The sequence below is a fragment of the Marmota monax genome, unplaced genomic scaffold (genome assembly GCF_021218885.2).
Source record: "Marmota monax isolate L192 unplaced genomic scaffold, Marmota_monax_Labrador192_F-V1.1 WCK01_AAM20220418_F8-fsc00010, whole genome shotgun sequence".
Lineage (NCBI taxonomy): Eukaryota > Metazoa > Chordata > Mammalia > Rodentia > Sciuridae > Marmota > Marmota monax.
This window is the reverse complement of record NW_026692321.1, coordinates 18,500,389-18,518,506: the sequence shown is the minus strand read 5'-3', so window position 1 is coordinate 18,518,506 and position 18,118 is coordinate 18,500,389. Positions and strand designations below refer to the sequence as shown.

The following is an 18,118-nucleotide window of genomic DNA, read 5'->3' as shown; positions in this document are numbered from 1 at the left end:
AAAACAATGTCTAATTCCATTTTTGCTCAGTGAATTAATTATTGTAATTTTTCTAATAGTAAAGCTTCACTTTAAAAATTAAGTTCTAGGGGTAGATCAGTGGTAGAGGACCTGCTCAGCATGTGAAGCCTCAGTACTGCAAAATAAAACAAAAAAAAATGAAAGCTTCCAATTCCCCCAACTCTTTACTATGAAATTCTGAATCTCATTTCAAGCAATTCACTTTTGGAGACTGAAAGTGCAGCTCAGTGATAAAGGTAGCATGTGTTCAATCCCCAAAAGTGCAACAAAACAAAACAAACAAAATTGACTATACTTTGCAGGACCAACAGTAAATTCTTGAGATAAACAAAGAATTCATTTTTTAGAGGTCCTTTTCCGAAACTAGTAAGGACTGGAGATGTAATCAGAAGTAGAGTGTTTGCCTGGCAAATGTGTATTCCTGGGTTTGATCTCCACATCACAAAAAATTTTAAAAATAAATAAATTTTTAAAAAGCCCAACTGAGGGGCTGGGGTTGTGGCTCAGTGGTAGCATGCTCACCTAGCATGCACAAGGCACTGGGTCCAATCCTCAGCACCACATAAATGTAAAATAAAGATATTGTGTCCACTTAAAACTAAAAACTAAAAAAAAAAAAAAAGCCCAACTAAAACTAATTATTCTAAGAATACAAACTCTCCTATACTTTGGTAAAATAAATGTTTCCAAAGCTTGGTTAAAGAGATTCTATGTATCTTTTTTTTCTATATTTATTTTTTAGTTTTCTGCGGACACAACATCCTTGTTTGTATGTGGTGCTGAGGATCGAACCCGGGCCGCATGCATGCCAGGCGAGTGTGCTACCGCTTGAGCCACATCCCCAGCCCCTCTATGTATCTTAACTGATGTTTACCTTTATAATTACACTATTTCTATACACTTTACCATCATCTGTAGAAACAGAAATGTGTACGGTGGCATACACGTAACATGGCCTTATTCCAGTCTTTCCAGGTAGGCCTGTCACTTAGTGTCCCATCAACTTTGTTAAAAACGACTGCCTGGCAACTGCATATCAACCTCTCAGCATAAACCAATCCAAAAGGAAGACAGAAACAAGTGTTCAGGGAGCAAGGGAGAAGAGTTCCTCAGTGGGGCAAGTGTAAGGGGCATTCAGGTTCTAATGGCCTGATTCTCATAAGGGCCTTCCAGCATGTGTTGCCCTTGGCCTCAGCTGACTCAGACTGAAGGAGCTTTAAATAGAAGTGGTAGCTGGTGACCCTTGTCCACATGCTTCTATTTAAAGTTTGAATAGTTTTCAAGGTGATAAGGAGAAAGACGGAAGATACCACTTAGTTTAATTGGAAGCAGGAAAATATGAGGAGATCTTTCAGCAAACTCAGGTTCATGAGAAGCCTTTTAGGATTTCAAATTAACTATTTTTTTTTTTTAATTTTAATGTTTATTTTTTAGTTTTTGGCGGACACACATCTTTGTTTGTATGTGGTGCTGAGGATCGAACCCGGGCCGCACGCATGCCAGGCGAGCGCGCTACCGCTTGAGCCACATCCCCAGCCCTCAAATTAACTATTAATATAGACACAGGTTCTAAAAAAATTCTTTAGCTAGAAATTATATTTTTATAAGTTATAATTTCAACTTTAAAGTTACATTCTCATAAATATTCCATCAACTCTCCCTGCAGCCACTACAAAAATTACCTGGAGAACAACATGACCAGTATTAAGGGCAAGAGGGGAAACTACCTCATGTCAATCAATATCTGAGATTTGCATATGAGTTTAAAACTTGCAGGAAAAAAATTCAAAGAAAAATCATGGACTTAGTTTTAGGAAACAACATAAATACAGAGAAAACTGAAACAAATTTAACATTTATTTTTAAGTACTCTTATAAAAAGTCACTTAATTTTCAGAATATAAGAGTTGAAAATGTATTATGAACAGTTTAATGGCTTTATATACTCATGAAACCGTCTCATTTGATACATTCAGAAACATTAAGGTATAGAGAAAACCAAACAATTTAAAATAGAGAAACATAAACTTCTTTCTGTTCCTCAACAACATTTAGTTGATTTCTAAGGGCTTGAGTGGTGGTGACAGGCCTTCGGCAGTTTTAATGTTTACTGAAGGGTAAAGCAGAACAAACACTTTGAGTCCTGCTCAGCTGCCCTTTTCTCTTGTCGGACAGCGATGAAACTTATTACCTTACAACTTCACTATTCACAAACACAAGCACAGACCAGAAATGAGCACTGAAATGTGCAATGAGGCCAACATTAACCAAATAATCATTTTCAAATTAAAACGAAGCCCAGAAGATGTGGTTTGGTGTTCACTGTGAAATGCCTGTGGGACACATCACAGACATTCCAAGGTCTAACATTATCTCATTGCCCAATGAACTCTACATGGAGCTACGCCAACTAGGGTAAAAGTAAACCTCTGTGAAACAGTCATAAAAAAAAAACACCACCTATGTCTCACTAACTCAATGCCTGTGTCTCACTAACTTAATTGGAACAAGTTTTGGGGAGCAAGGGAGAAGAGTTCCTCAATTGGAACTTTCTTCTGCTAATTACAAAAACTAAGTTATTAAATTAATTCTTTGTAAAATGTTGAACTTTTAAATTATTTATAACCATGATATCTAACATTATAAAACGTAACACCAGCCACACATTGTCAAAATCTCTATTTTCCTAACACAAGATGAGAGACAATTTAACATTTCTTGAATCCACTCAAATAATTTATTTATAATAAAGAATGAATATACTAACAGTGCACATCTTTTGATTTATAGTATAATTATCTTTTGTAATATTTTTTGGTTGTAGATGGACACAATATCTTTATTTTTATTTATTTATTTTTATGTGGTGCTGAGGATCAAACCCAGGGCCTCACATGTGGCAAGGCAAGCGCTCTACTACTGAGCCCCAGTCCTAGCCCTATAGTATAATTATCTTAAATATTAAATAAAATTTATTATTTAAGCTGTAAAATCACATTTGAAGACAAATGTAAGTTTACTTAGTATATTTCAAAGACTTTCAAAAAGTAAATTCTATGAACTTTTAATTCAAATTGAATATGCCATTTTTTATAGGACTGGGCATTGAACTGAGGGCCTCACCCATGCTAAGCATTTGCTTTTACACTGAGCCTTATCCCAGCCCCTATCAATCGCTTTAAACAATATAAAGTTTGTTTTACTCACCTCTCTAGCCACATTGCTTGTTTTCACCTCCTGAATAACTGTGCCAAAGATGATATAATCAACAACTTCTTTTGGGACATTGGTCCGTTGCAATAAACCCCTGAAAGAAGAAATCCAAAGCAAATAAACACTTTATGCATTAAGGTAATGTCAGAATCATCACTTGAAACACTGACTAAGCCAAGAGTGGTGGTATTCACCTGTAATCCCAGTCATACAGAAAGCCAAGAGGAGAACTGCCTTGACCAGCCTCAGCAACCTAGGGAGACCCTATCTCAGGATAAAAAATAAAAATGGCTGGGGCTGTAGATCAGTAGTAGAGTGCCCCTGGACTTAATCCCCAATATTACAGAACAGAACAAAACAAAACAATGAACTTCCTTAAAAAGGTAAGACTTATAATGAGAGCCTGTTGGCTTTAATAACTTGAGAACAAATTTGATTAAATAAGCTACTTAACAAATTTTGGGTCTAGTTTTGGGGGGCTAGGTTATTGGGACAATTAACCATGAAAAACACAGCTAAATATACTGAATAAAATATCAGGCAAAAAAAAAAATATGTATATATATATATGTAAATTCTGAAAAAGCTAACTCTTGGGCTGGGGATGTAGTTCATAGGTAGAGCACTTGCCTAGCAGGTGGGATGCCCTGGGTTTGTGCCCCAGCACCATAAAGATAAAGAAATAAAATGTAAATTAAATTAAAAGGTAAGTTTTGAACTTAAAAGGACAGACATTGTATCTTTAATTTAACAAACATTTGACACCTTATCAAAGAAATGAATGAAAGAATGATTTAAAAAGTCAACACTTGATGATGGATAAAATAGATAAATAAACATAATAATGTCATCTTTAGTAGAAATCAAAGTTTCCAGTTTAATTAAAAAAAAATTTAAAAGAGACAAATAAACCGGGGGGGTGGTGGCACACACCTGTAATCCCAGCAGCTCAGAAGGCTGAGACAGGAGGATAGAGAATTCAAAAGTCAGCCTGGGTGGGGAGGGATGGGTGGCTGGGGTTTTGGCTCAGTGGTAGAGTGCTCACCTAGCATGCACAAGGCACTGGGTTCAATCCTCGGCATCACATAAATGTAAAATAAAGATATTGTGTCCACCTAAAGCTAAAAAAAAAAAAAAAAATAAGTCAGCCTCAGCAACAGTGAGGCGCTAAGCAACTCAGTGAGACCCTGTCTCTAAAGTTCAAACCAGCTTCAGCACTTAATGAGACCCAGTCTCACAATAAAAATAAAAAAGATAGGGGATATAGCTCAGTAGTAAAGCACCCAAGTTCAGTCCCCAGTACTGGCGGGTGGAGGGGGTGGGTGTTAAGAAAGTACTCCAAGTTGAATGAGACAGTATCAAAATAAGAACATGGGTATATACATTTGTCAAAACTCATTAAAGAACACACTTAAAATCTGTGCCTTTTATCATATGTAGTTATACTAAAAAACAAAAGGGTCATAAGAACCAACTTGAAGTAGCTCCCAGAGATTAAAAAAATGTGGGATTATTTCCAGTTTACAGAAAATTCAGGAGAGGAAAGTTAAATATCTTCATGAAGAACACCCAGAATGGGCCAGGTACAGCCGCGCACACCTATAATCCCAGCACAACTTAGGAGGCTAAGGCAGAAGGATTTCAAGTACAAGGCCAGGCCCAGCAATTTAGCAAGGCCCTAAGCAATTTAGCAAGTCCTTTTCTCAAAATAAAGCATGAAAAAAGGGCTGGGAATTTGGCTCGGTAACCCCTGGATTCAATCTCCAGTACAAAACAAACAAAACTGGACACCTAGAATGGGATATTCTATAGGACAGCTGGCCCAGATTTTTCAAAAAGTCAGTCATGGTGAGCAGGGGGAGAAAGAAAATGTTCTAGATTAAAAGAGACTAAAGAACAAGCCAGGCACACTGGTACATGCCTATAATCCCAGCTGCTAGATATTTCTTTATTTTTGATGTGCTGAGTTTGAGGTATCTATGAAAAGAGGTCAAATGTAGAGATTTGGGAGTAGTCTACATTTAAAAAATAAGGATTAAGCAAATGATATTTTTAATGGAAAAGGGGCATACAGAGAAATATAAACTATTAAGCACCCAGACTTGCAAAATACTTTTAAAAAATAGAAAAAGAATCTGTAATCTCAGTGACTTGGGAGGCTGAGGCAGGAGGATCCCAAGTTTAAGGTCAGTCTCAGAAACTTAGAGAAGTTCTAAGAAACTTAGTGACACTTTATCTCAAAATAAAAACTATAAAGGGCTGGGGTTGTAGCTCACTAGTGGAGTGCCCCTGGGTTCAATCCCCAGTACCATACATATACATATACATATATACAGTTTTTTAAAAGTAGAGAAGCAGGTAGGCATGTTGGCACAGGCCTCTAGTCTTAAGTCACCCAGGAGGATGAGACAAGAGGATGGCTTGAGTCCAGGAGTTTGAGGTCAGCCTGGGCAACATGGCAAGAACCCATCTCAAAAAAAAAAAAAAAAAAAAAAAAAAGGGCAGGGGAGGGGCCAGGCATATAGAAGAACCAGGAAATGATAAAAAAAAATCATGAAGGCAGAAAGAAGTCAAAGGACCAGTTTCAAGTATAGTTTACAGTGTCAAATACAGAGATAGATGCCTCAAAAAAGAATGGTCCATTTCATCTAGCAATCACAGTCACTATTAAGAGAAGCTTCCAAAGTATACTTTAGAGAAATGAGACTGAAAATAATTATCATGAAAATATGGAGAATAAATGATAGCAAGGAAAGAGAAGCAACTGCTACTTGCACTCATTCTTGAATTTTGGCAGGAATAAAAGAAACGAATTATAATGGGCAGAAAGGTCAAGTGAAGGACTTCTAGAATGAACTATGGCTGCCTGAGGACACTAAGGCAAAGTGACATTGGAAAATGAATAAGATTAATACCTTACATGTTATTTTTCACTCTGGAAACAGCCATTTTATGACTCTCACAAATTATTAATCCATCTCAATCTCATTTAATCACATTTCGTCCCTCTTCCTGGCTCCCTGTTACTGGGAATTCAATACAGGAGGACTCTACCACTGAGCTAACTCCCCAGCTTTATTTGTATTTTGAGAAAATTTCTCACTAAATTGCCCAGGCTGGTCTTGAGCTTGTGATTCTCCTGCTTCAGCCTCATGAACTAATGGGATTACAGTTGTGCACCACCATGCCTGGCTCAGAATTTTATATTTTTACTTGGTTTACAAATGAATCTTCAGGTTTTTGCTAGACTTCTTTCAAATAGGATAATATCTACATAATCTGCTCAGCTACCTTTATATAGTAATTAAGTTCTTAAGATAATAATCAAATATATATATATTGTGTTTAGGTTGATTAATCTAGTAGTACTGAGGCTAGCCAGATACTCATTAAAGAATATTATCATACCAAGACAATATATAATAAGCATGCAAAATAGACTGCTGATATTCATGAGCTGCTCAAATATGTGTAGCACATAATGCTTAAAATGGAAAGTAAATTAATCTTGTAGAAGCTAATCAATATTTATAACATAAAAATTAATATGTCCTATATATGGAAATTCTATGGAACATGCTATTTCAAGAGTAAATACTGGACAAAGTACCTTTACTAAAATATGAACGAAAATGAAACTGCATTTACTTACAAAAGTGCTGCTCTAGCCAAATCATGTGGCATCAGGTCTTTATATCTGGGGAAAGAAAACAAATAATTTAAACCAAAGCGTAGAGCATCAATAAATTCCTTTTCATTCTATTTAAAATACCTAGATATCATCTAACATATGCTGCTGAAAATGCACTTACCTTTATTATCCAAAGCAGTCCATCAATTAAAAAAAAAACAGTGACTTTATTATTTGTCATCCTTAAAAATCTGGCAATCCTTAGCTCCTACAGAACTTGAATAAAATCTAACAAAAATGATGACCTATACTTAATTGTTCAGCATGACAAATGTTAAATCATATTCTTTAAAATTAAAACCCGGGTGCGGTGGCACACGCCTATAATCCCAACAATTTGGGTGGCTAAGACAGGAGAATCACAATTCAAGGCCATCCTTAGCAATTTAGCAACACCCTGTTTCAAAATAAAAAAAATCCAAAGGGCTGGGGATGTGGCTCAGTGGAAGCATCCCTAAGTAAATTCCTAGTACCAAAAAAAAACAACAAAAAAAAAACCCAAACAAAAAATATGGTCAAGTATGTATATAATATTGTGTACAATATTTAAAATTAAAACCCACCTTTTGAGGACTTTAAAAATATTACAAAGTACATTATTTATTTTGTAATGACTAATATATAGGGAATGTATTAGGCTTTTTTGCTTTGAAGTAATTTGAGATTTACAAAAGAACTGAAAAGATAGAACAGTTTTTTATTCCCTCTACCTTGAGCTTCTTCTAATGTTAGTCTTACCTAACCACCATGCATTTATTAAAACTAAGAAATTAACATTAGGGCTGGGGATGTGGCTCAAGCGGTAGTGCGCTCGCCTGGCATGCGTGCGGCGCCGGGTTCGATCCTCAGCACCACATACAAACAAAGATGTTGTGTCTGCCAAAAACTAAAAAATAAATATTAAAAAAAAATTCTCTCTCTCTTAAAAAAAAAGAAATTAACATTAGCACAATACTCAATAAGCTACCAACTTTATTGAGATCTCATTAGTTTTTCTACTGATGTTATTTTTCTGTTCTAGGATCCAATCCAGGACATCATGCTGCATTTAGTTGTCATGCCTCCTTAGTTTCTCCCAATCTGTCATTTCAGTATTCCCTTGTTTCATGAAGAATATCACAGAGGTAAAGTGCTCTTCTTACTTCTTCATTATCAGGGTACAACATAAGATGTCTTATTACTGGTGATGCCAACTCCATCATTTGGTTGCCTGCCAGTTTTCTCCACTATAAAGTTACTCTTTTTCCTTTTCTATAAAACTCAGTCTGTAAGAAGTTAGTCAGGAAGTCCAGCCCACTCTAAAGAGAAGAGAATCAAGCTCCACATCCTAGTGGGAGTAACAATTTGTGGACACATGTTAAAATAATGACAATAAGTAACAAATATTTGGGGACAGGGTAGAGATACTATGAAAATATTCTATTTCTTGTTAACATTTCATCTACTAATTGTAGCATTCTTGTAGATCCAGGTTGCAGCAACCACTAGTGTGGCATTCTAATGGTGACCTATTTCTTCTCCTCATTCCTTCTATATTCATTAATTGAAACTCTTCCGTAAGAAAGATTTCTTCCTTCTGGTTTATTTATTCTTTCAATCATTTACTTATATGAGACTGAACTTATGAATATTTATTTTATTCCTTGGGTCATGGTTCATTACTACTGTAATTTATGTTGTTGATCATAGTTTCTAGCTTTGGTGACTGGGAGCTGTTGAAGGTTGATTCTGCATTTTTTTGGCACAACACATTCTCTCTCTACACATACACATATATACACACACATTAGAAATACATGTATATATACATATGTTAGCACATATATACACAAAAATATATATACATGTATACAAATACATATATATACACATGTGTATATATATGTATTTGTATACATGTATGTATATTTGTATATACATACATATAGATATAGATATAGATATAGATATAGATATAGATATCTATGTGCTGTGTGTGTGTGTGTATATATATCTCTGTGTGTATATATATCTCTCTCTATAGATTTTTTTTTTTAAGCACTTGACTTTCTGGCTCGACAAGATGTTCCTGGCTCATCTTGAATTTTTTCTGGCCTGGCTGTAGCCATTCTTCAAAGGAGCCCCTGATTTCTTTTATTGAAGCGACCTATTCACAAACTAAGCTCTGGGTGTGAACTCAGAACTTACTTATTGGTTTACTTAAATGTCAAAAGTGAATTCCCTTTAAGTAAAAAAATGAAGTTCTTTAAGTTTCTGAAAATTAAAAACTTAAATATCCAAAGACATTTTTATTTTCACTCTAAATCACAGCAGAATCATCAGAAGTTTCCAAATTTTTCACAGGTAAAATCAGTTTCCTCACCTTAGCATAGAATGAGAGGGGGGAAAAGGCTATGTATCAATTTGAAAATGCCTAAATCACAAATTACTTATTATTTGCTCTTATGATCCCACTCTCCTTTCTACCAGAATGACTGACAGACTGCAGAATTCTGCTGTTGGAGTCTGTTTCCAGGAGTATGTCCCAAAAGCTCCTATCTCAATGAAGCACTTTCTAGGAAAAACACTCTAGTTGAAAGCAAAGTTTCTTCAAATTAAATGGAAAAAAAACTTTGTGCTCAGAAAATTATCTACTATTATAGAAGACTTATTTGTTACTTTAATTTTAGCAGCAATAATGACAAAACTGTCACATAAATTTTTCCTTAGAAAATTCCAAATCCAGTTGGGCATGGTGATACAAGCCTGTAATCCCAGTGGCTTGGAGGCTGAGGCAGGAGGATTTCAAGCTCAAAGCCAACCTCAGCAAAAGCGAAGTGCTAAGCAACTCAATGAGACCCTGCCTCTAAATAAAATACAAAATAAGGCTGAGATGGGACTCAGTGGTCGAGTGCCCCTGAGTTCCTGAGTTCAATCCCGGATACCAAAAAAAAAAGAAAGAAAATTCCAAATCCTTGTATTTTTCCTCTATGTTACTCTATGAATTTCAGTCACTTTTATTCTTTACATGAATATTGTCTTAAAATACTTTTTATTCTTTCTTTCCTATTAAGTATTATTTCTTAAATTATTCAAAAGGTTTTCCTCCTTTCTGTATCACTAAATGACTCATAAATTTTCTCTTCTTTAATCGGGATCTGCAAATAAACTGAAACACAGCAATAAATAATATCAAAAGGAAGAAACAATATCTGATATGCTGAATACCTCAAACCAAATTTCATACAAATACTAGTCACCCAAGAGAATGTCAAATACATAAGTAAATAGTTGAGTATGTTTCTATTTTTAACAGTTGGTAAAACAGAATCAAACACTACATAGTATACAAACAGCTCTTATAAAAAAAGTGGTCTTCCCCACCAAGACCTTTTTTTCTCTTGATGGAACTTTTCTTTTTCTACCCTGTTGCTGCTGAGCACAGGGAATATTAATATTCCATCTCCTCCTTCTCTTGCTGCTAAAGCCTTCCTTCTTACTCTTACCATTATTGTATCAGTAAAGGAAAGAGATTATAATGAGAAATAAGGTTAAATGGGTTACCACATTAACAAAATAGGATGAAAGAAGAAATTTCACCACCATATAATTATAGCAGTACTCCTGAGAAAATACTTTCCAGGTCCTAGTTTAAAAATGACTGTTGTTGATTGGTTGTAACTATGTTTATACACACACACACACACACACACACTTTTCAAATGATGGCATATTATATACAGTACTCTGTTAACTACTTTTTTAAAAAATTATTTTTTAGTTGTCAATGGATCTTTGCCTGCCTGCCTGTCTGTCTGTCTGTCTGTCTATCTATCTATCATGCTGAGGATTGAACCCAGGGCCTCTATCTATCTAGTTATTTTTATATATGTGGTGATGACGATTGAAGCTCTATCACTAAGCTATAACCCAGCCCTGTAAACTACTTTTTATAGTTAACATATCTTTAAGATCTCAGATCTTCCATATCAGTATATAAAGATAGGTCTTATTATTTTTACTAAATAACCTAATATTTCTTAAAAGTTTTAAAGTTAGTGACTGCTTACTCAAAATATGAATACTAAAACAATTTACACAGAATAGAATTGTTTGCACCTAATTACTAAAACCCATTATCAACTTTTAGACAAACTGAACCTCAGTAGAGACGCAAAAGACCAAGGAAAACAGCTGTTAGGTTCTAAGGAATTTTCAGGCTGGTCTAGGACCATTCTGGTCCCACACACTTGGGGTTGTGCTATGCCCCTGGTTTGAACCAGACCTGTCAACTGCAAGTCTAATAATCTCCAGGAAGCCAAAGCAGTATATTATGGGCCCTTTGGAGTATCCACAGGCCCACATCCTCAGCACTCAAACTTCTGAGGAGGTATAAAAAATATACTCGGGGTTAGGGTTGTGGCTCAGTGGTAGAACTCTTGCCTAGAATGTGTGAGGTACTGGGTTCGATCCTCAACACCACATAAAAATAAATAACTAAATAAAATAAACTTATTGTGTCTATTTACAAATGTATATATATATACACACACACACACACACATACACACATATATATATATATATATAATTTTTTTGTTTTTTGTTTTAAGTAATATACTGTCTCCAGAAAAGAAAAGGATAGCTCTTGGAAGCAAGGTGTCTGGATCTACATTGGGCTTTCAAAGCATGGCTTATTCAATCTGATAGGTCTGTTTTATGAGAAAGGATAAAAAAACATTCTGCCATATTATTTCACCACTAGCTTAACTAATTCTATATTTATTCCTGGAGTTGCTATCTATACATTAGTCCATTAACAATTTTATTACCTACTAGGTTACATTTACTAAGACCACTTTAGTCAGTAGCATAAAAGAAGGAAGAAATAACATGATAATTTCATACTTACGAAGTGCCTGACAGCAAAAAAGGAATGCGAACACCATCCACCACCACGATATTCCTCATATTGGGTTTGGCTAAGGTCTTCTTTGATTTGGGCTGGGCAGCTTTAAGATAAGGATCAGAGAATTATTAATAAAAATATATGAAATCAGATAACTTTCTACATTTTAAAATTTATTTTATTGTCATTTTTTTAATGTGGTGCTGAGGATTGAACCCAGTGCCTCACACATGCTAGGCAAGTACTGTACCACTAAGCCACAACCCGAGCCCAACTTTCTACATTATTGAAGACAGTCATTTCTAAGAAGAATTATATCATTCAATGTTAAATTACATTGTTATTTACTAAACCACTTATACAAATATATATATATATACGCACACATATACACGCACACACACACATACGTACATATATGTATATGTGTATATATATATATTGCGGGGGTGGGTACTGGGAATTAAACCCAAAAGTCCTTTCACCACGAGCTACATCCCTAGCCCTTTTATTTTTGATTTTGAGACAAGGTCTCACTAAGTTGCTGAGGCTTATCTTGAATCCTCCTGCCTCAGCTGGTCTTGCAAAGAGGAGGCTGGGAACACAGGTCACATGCATGACTCTAAATAATACTAAAGGTAAACAAAGATTAGCCACAATGATGAAGGTATTTATGTAATTAACAAAATTTTCATTTTATTGTGTTTGACAACCTATTACATTAAAAATAATCAATTTTTTAATATTTATTTTTTATGTTTTTTAGATGGACACAATATCTTTATTTGACATTTATGTGGTGCGGAGGATCGAACCCAGTGCCTAGGCGAGCACTCTACCTGCTGAGCCACAAGCCCGGCCCCCAAAATAACCAATTTTATACATAAACTTGACATCAGAAGTCACAATTGTTTGATACTGTTCACTCTTCACATAGTTTGATATTCTTGACTTTCTATGTAGAAATAAGGCCACTTGTGATGTGCATTACTACTCTGCAAAAACTTCAACTCTGTTTGACTCAATTTGGCTAACTCTATTTAACTCAAAAAAGTAACATTCCTGCTGGGTACAGTGACATGCCTGTAATCTCAGCAACTGAGGAGGCTGAGGTAGGAGGATCACAAGTTTGAGGCAAGCCGTTTGAGACAGGGTCTCACTAAGAGGCTGGGAACATAGCTCAATGGTAACATGCTTGCCTAGCATATGTGAGGCCCTGGGTTTGATCACCAGCACCACAAAAATTAGTTAATTAAAGAATAAAATGTAAACATATGCACATCATTTTGTAAAAAGTAAATAATACTAAACTTGAAGAGTAAAAACTAAAATTCCCTCATTAATAAAATTTCCTTTCCAGAGGTAAATACTGTTAATTTGGTGTATGAACTTTCAAATCCTTTTGAATACATCCATATGCATAACTTGTGTTACATATATTTTTCTGACTTAACAACAGAATTTGAAGACCTTTCCACATCTTCATGTTATTGTTAATGTTAAAATTCACCTGTTTATCACTCCATTAACAGTGAGGGAAAAGAAATCCTACATTATTACCACACTCATTGATGTCACAGGAAATACTTATGATAAGTATCTATGGTTGACTTGAAAGAAACAGTAGTGAGAGCTAAGAGTAATGACAAAAAGGGTCTGAAGATTATCCTGGTAGCTCTATGGAGATGCAGTGGTAAAGGAGATAAAGGCAACAAGGAGGAAAGCAAGGAAATTGGCAGACCCAAGCATGTGATGCTGATGGCATGGTAAAGGCAGGATCAATGTGAACATAAAGGAAGGGACCAATACAAGAGATTTTATAAAGGAAGACTAGAGGACAACCAAATGTAGAAGAAAAGAAAACTGAAAACAAGATTATAAAGGAAGCTTATGGAGACTAAGCAACCCTATACAAAATAAGAACTGGTTTTGGAAGAAAGATGACTTCATTTTAAAATCTGATGTGACGGAGAAACAATCAGGTAGGTATGTCCATTTGGCCTGTAGATCAAGATGAAAAACTAAACTCTGGAGTGCCACACAGAAAGTTAAAAGATATATGAAGCTTAGAAAGCATCACAGAGTCAAGACATACTTGCCATTTCACAGTCCCCTCTACAGGGAGCTGTCTTGTTTATAGTCCCTGCCAAAGGTGCTGCCATAAGTGGTTATGTCTCTAAGTCCACAGCAAAAGCCAATCAGATTCAATGTGGGTAGATCAGACCTACCAACAATCAATCTACAGAGTGGCTGACCAGTGTGTTAGCCCATTTTGAGTTGCTCTGACAGAATACCTAAGATCAGTACTTAGTAAAGAAGATTATTTGGTGTCTGTACAGTTAAAATTACATGGTGCTAGTGTCCTGGTAAAGGGTCCCTCTGGATGCATCACCATAAGGCAAAGAAGCAGGAAAGGAAATGGTCATGTGCCAAAGCGGCTAAGCACATGGTGTGGCCTCACATTATAACAACCCACTCTTGAGGGAACCAACCAGGGTCCTAAAAGAACTGTATTAATTTTTTCTAAGGCTGATACCCTCAATGACCTCATTACCTTCTCCTGGGTGCCACCTCTTAAAGGTTCCACCACCTTTCAACATCAACACAATGGAACCAAGCTTCCAACACACGAGCCTTTGGGGGATGTACTCAAACCACATCCAAACCACAGCCACTACCTATGTCATCTCCTGCAAGTGATAAACTGCACTGGCCAGGTTCTCTGTCTCAGAAATCTAAGTGAAGAAGCATGGGAAGAAATGCCCATTAGTGGAAGCCAAAAAGATGCCAAGATAAAGAACCAGGGTAATGGTAAACTGAAGTCATCTGTTAGTCAGTGTTATGGGACAGCAAAAACAATGAGTAATCAAAGACAACAGAATAGTGAAGGCACACAAAAAGAAGCAGAAAGGACAGGAGAGGGGCATACCAGATGGTACATGAGAAAAGCAGCTGTTCCCACAGCTGTTTTCTTTGTTCCTAACATTTTCCCAGTAAAGTATATAAGAACCCTTTCATCCTTAACTTGGGGGTCCACTGCCCACAAGAAAAAGATACTCGGCTACGTGCTTTCTCTACACTGGAAGAGCAGAGTTGAGAGACAGCAAGTAACCTTGGGAGGCAGTTTGAGAATCAAAGACAACGGTTGTTGAAGGCCACAGCCGAGTCGGGATGACGCATGGCATTTTTGCCAGAAGTAGTGGTTGAGAGGTGACGACAGCGAGCCATTAAGATAATGACTTTTGAGTTCTCGCGGAGTTCCCGTTGAGCTCTCGCAGGGATTCCTGAAGAGTTCGCATTGGCTGGGGAAGTGCGGGACGAGGGATTTTCTGGTTGGTGTGTGGTGTGTCCGGAGAGAAGGCCTCGTGCGAGGCGTACGCAGGAGTGCGGAGAATAAAGGAGTTCCTGTTTTGAACCTACAAGGCTGTGTGGCAGCTTGTTATTTTGTGCCCAGCCAGACTGCGGCACACGGTGGTGGGGAGTGAGGTGCATGCTCCAGAGAGCCAGACAGATGGTGTGTAAGAGCAGGGAAGGCAAGGAGAATGAGACAGGTTGATGTTTCAATCCTCAAGGCAAATGAGGACTGAAAACAGGCCACTAAATTTGCAGATTACTTATGACTGACCTTAGAAAGAATAATGTGATGAAAAGACAGATGATATATGATCACTGTGCTTTTCAAGAACTGAACACGTACTCTTTTTATACATTTTCGGATAAAATTTGAATTCTTCATTCCTCTAATGAATTTCATACTTTACTTGGTTCCTCCTTAATAATCTGAAAGTATTTTCCACGACTCTTCAAAATATAAAAAGTCGAGCAAGTTCCCAGTCCCTTACAGTTCTGCTTACTTCAACCTCCTTACCTTTTTTTTTTTTTTGTGTGTGTGTGTGTGTATGTGACGTTGTTGGGGTATATAATCTTTTTTTTTTGGCCCCAACCTCCTTACCTCTATTCAGGGACCTTTCCATCTATATGGTCCCATTTCATCCAATTTTTTCAGGTCTCTCAGGTTACTTCACATTCTACCTCCTAGTAAAACTTTCCTGATAACTGTGATTACCTGTAGTCACTGCCTCTGAACTTCTATGGATACCACTAGGGCAAAAATTGCCTATGAAACAATTCAGCTTATTAAAAAGTAAATTAAACTAATTCTATAAACCATATTTTAAAAACATTTGTTATTCATTATGTATTGAACATAATAAATATGTCTCCCAGAGGATTCTCATTTGTTTTTCATGTGCACACTGGCTCTTAGGCACATCAAAATTTTCTCAAGGGCAATAAATCAGCTCCTTTATATGTATTCCACTGTGCTAAGGGCATACAGTAGAAATGAATCATAAGAATCTGAATTAAGAGTTCTGACAACAATTTCTTATTTGCAAATGAGGAAGGACTCGATGACTTCAAATTCTAGGATTCAATGACTGTCTGATTCATATCTTATATTCTTCACGTACAATTAAAATCAAAGAAGATAAAGATGCATCAAGAATTATATAGCTGCTGTATTTCCATATGTATATATTTAGAGAGAGATGTAAACATAGGTATATATAACCAGCAAAGTGTCATGAGCCATTCTGGTCAGGAGCTATGTATGTGGTGAGCCAACCATAGGCTGTATGTGAGTGAACTATGAGCACTGAGCACACAAAGTGGACTGGACGTTGCCTCCCATTTGGGCTGTATGTGTCCTTTTCACTTGTTCTGCCTATGATCCCCACACAGCACATGGGAAGGGCATAGCCTTCCAAGATGTCAACCTGCTGACAGCAAGACATCACAAAGCTAGACTCAACCCCCTGAAACCTGACCCCTTGCCTCATTTGAACAGCTTTTCCCCAATAAAAGGGTTCAGAACATGCTCCTCGCTCTCTTTCTTGCCTGCCTTGCCTCCTTTGTGGGGGCTGAGTCAGAGAAGCCGTCACAGAAGCCAAAGAAAAAGGTATTTCTCTTTGTGTGATTATTTCGTACCAGCCCAGTTCACCTGGAGTGACCCTGACTGGTTTAGTAGTGTGTCATGATAGCAAGTAGTCAAAATTTCCTGGAACACATAGTTCACCAGAAAACATCATCAATGAATCCTATACTCCTTTCTTCTAATTCCTTCATCCTAACAGCCCAGTCAAGCAGGGACATTCACATGAGTGGGAAGAGGAAATATTAGTAACAAAGTTACTGCAACCTAAAACCTGCTCAGCACTAGCACACGCCACTCCCTGCCCTCAAATCATCTGGTCACATTTCTTTGTTTTATTAGGTGCCTTATTGCACCATTATCATCATCAGTGTTAATACAAACCACTTATAGGACACCATGTTAGACACTGAGGACACAGAAAAGCTCGTCTCACAAGAGTTTCACAATGTAGTTGGGCAGACAAAATATAACAAAATAGTTACAGAGCAACATGAAGAACAGTCTCAATGCCACATAAATGCCTTCTTTGTAGACATTCAGAATGACCTTCTCCCACTCAGCAAGATTAGGTCTATCTGTGTGAATGTGCACAGCAAAGGCCTAGTGCACATTTGAATTAGGGGAAAGGTGAAATGAGACAGAAAGAAATTATTCTTTGTGGAGCTAACAAAAATCTACAATCTAGTTAGAATTTAGAAGTCATAGAAAATCTACTTGTTACATGACAACATGAAACTTCTCTAATTGTGATTAGGCACAGATCTCTGAGAATATAACAATACCATCTTGAACTTGAGTTTATAGAGTTTTTAAAGGGCTTTGAGATATCTTCATAGCTATATAACGTTGTTAAGACTAAAATTATTTCTTGTTTAGAGGAAGAAACTAAAGCACAGGGAAGCAAGGTGACCAATTCAAGGCCACACTGCCCAGAAGGTATAGCTAGAACACAGTACAAGTCTTCTGAATCTTGGAAGGTACTTTTTCTATTCTTATGTAAGTAGAAAGACCAACATATAACCAAAATGAGAGGTATAGGTCAATACAAAAAAAAATAGGCAAGGAGAAAAATGCTAAGAATTTGTCAGGGTATTTTTGGCAGTGACCAGTGAAGATATATACGTAAAGCAAATTCTGCAGAAGCGTATATTCAACCATGAAGAAGCCTAATTCACTGGTTTTATTGAGGGTCTAAATGACCATATCAAATCAATAAATTTCCTTACTTTTATTTCATGTTAGCTAAACAATTTTCTTTTATTAACTAGTTCCCCTCTATATCAATAATACTTTATATATGGGGTAAGAAGATATTCAATAGAGAAGCCTATCACTAACTGCAAATTTTAAAAGTCAACTTTTAGCTCCA

At 36.5% G+C, this 18,118-nt stretch overlaps 1 protein-coding gene across 1 annotated transcript in view; it reads right to left on the bottom strand.

The window, feature by feature from the left end:
* Hadhb (hydroxyacyl-CoA dehydrogenase trifunctional multienzyme complex subunit beta) overlaps positions 1 to 18,118 on the bottom strand; it is a 39,730-nt gene that overhangs the window by 13,976 nt on the left and 7,636 nt on the right. The window contains exons 4-6 of the mRNA XM_046441417.2: positions 11,817 to 11,916; positions 6,887 to 6,931; positions 3,229 to 3,328 (exon numbers count right to left, since the gene is read on the bottom strand). Of these exons, the coding sequence (XP_046297373.1) occupies positions 3,229 to 3,328; positions 6,887 to 6,931; positions 11,817 to 11,916 (245 nt within the window). The remainder of the gene's footprint in view (positions 1 to 3,228; positions 3,329 to 6,886; positions 6,932 to 11,816; positions 11,917 to 18,118) is intronic.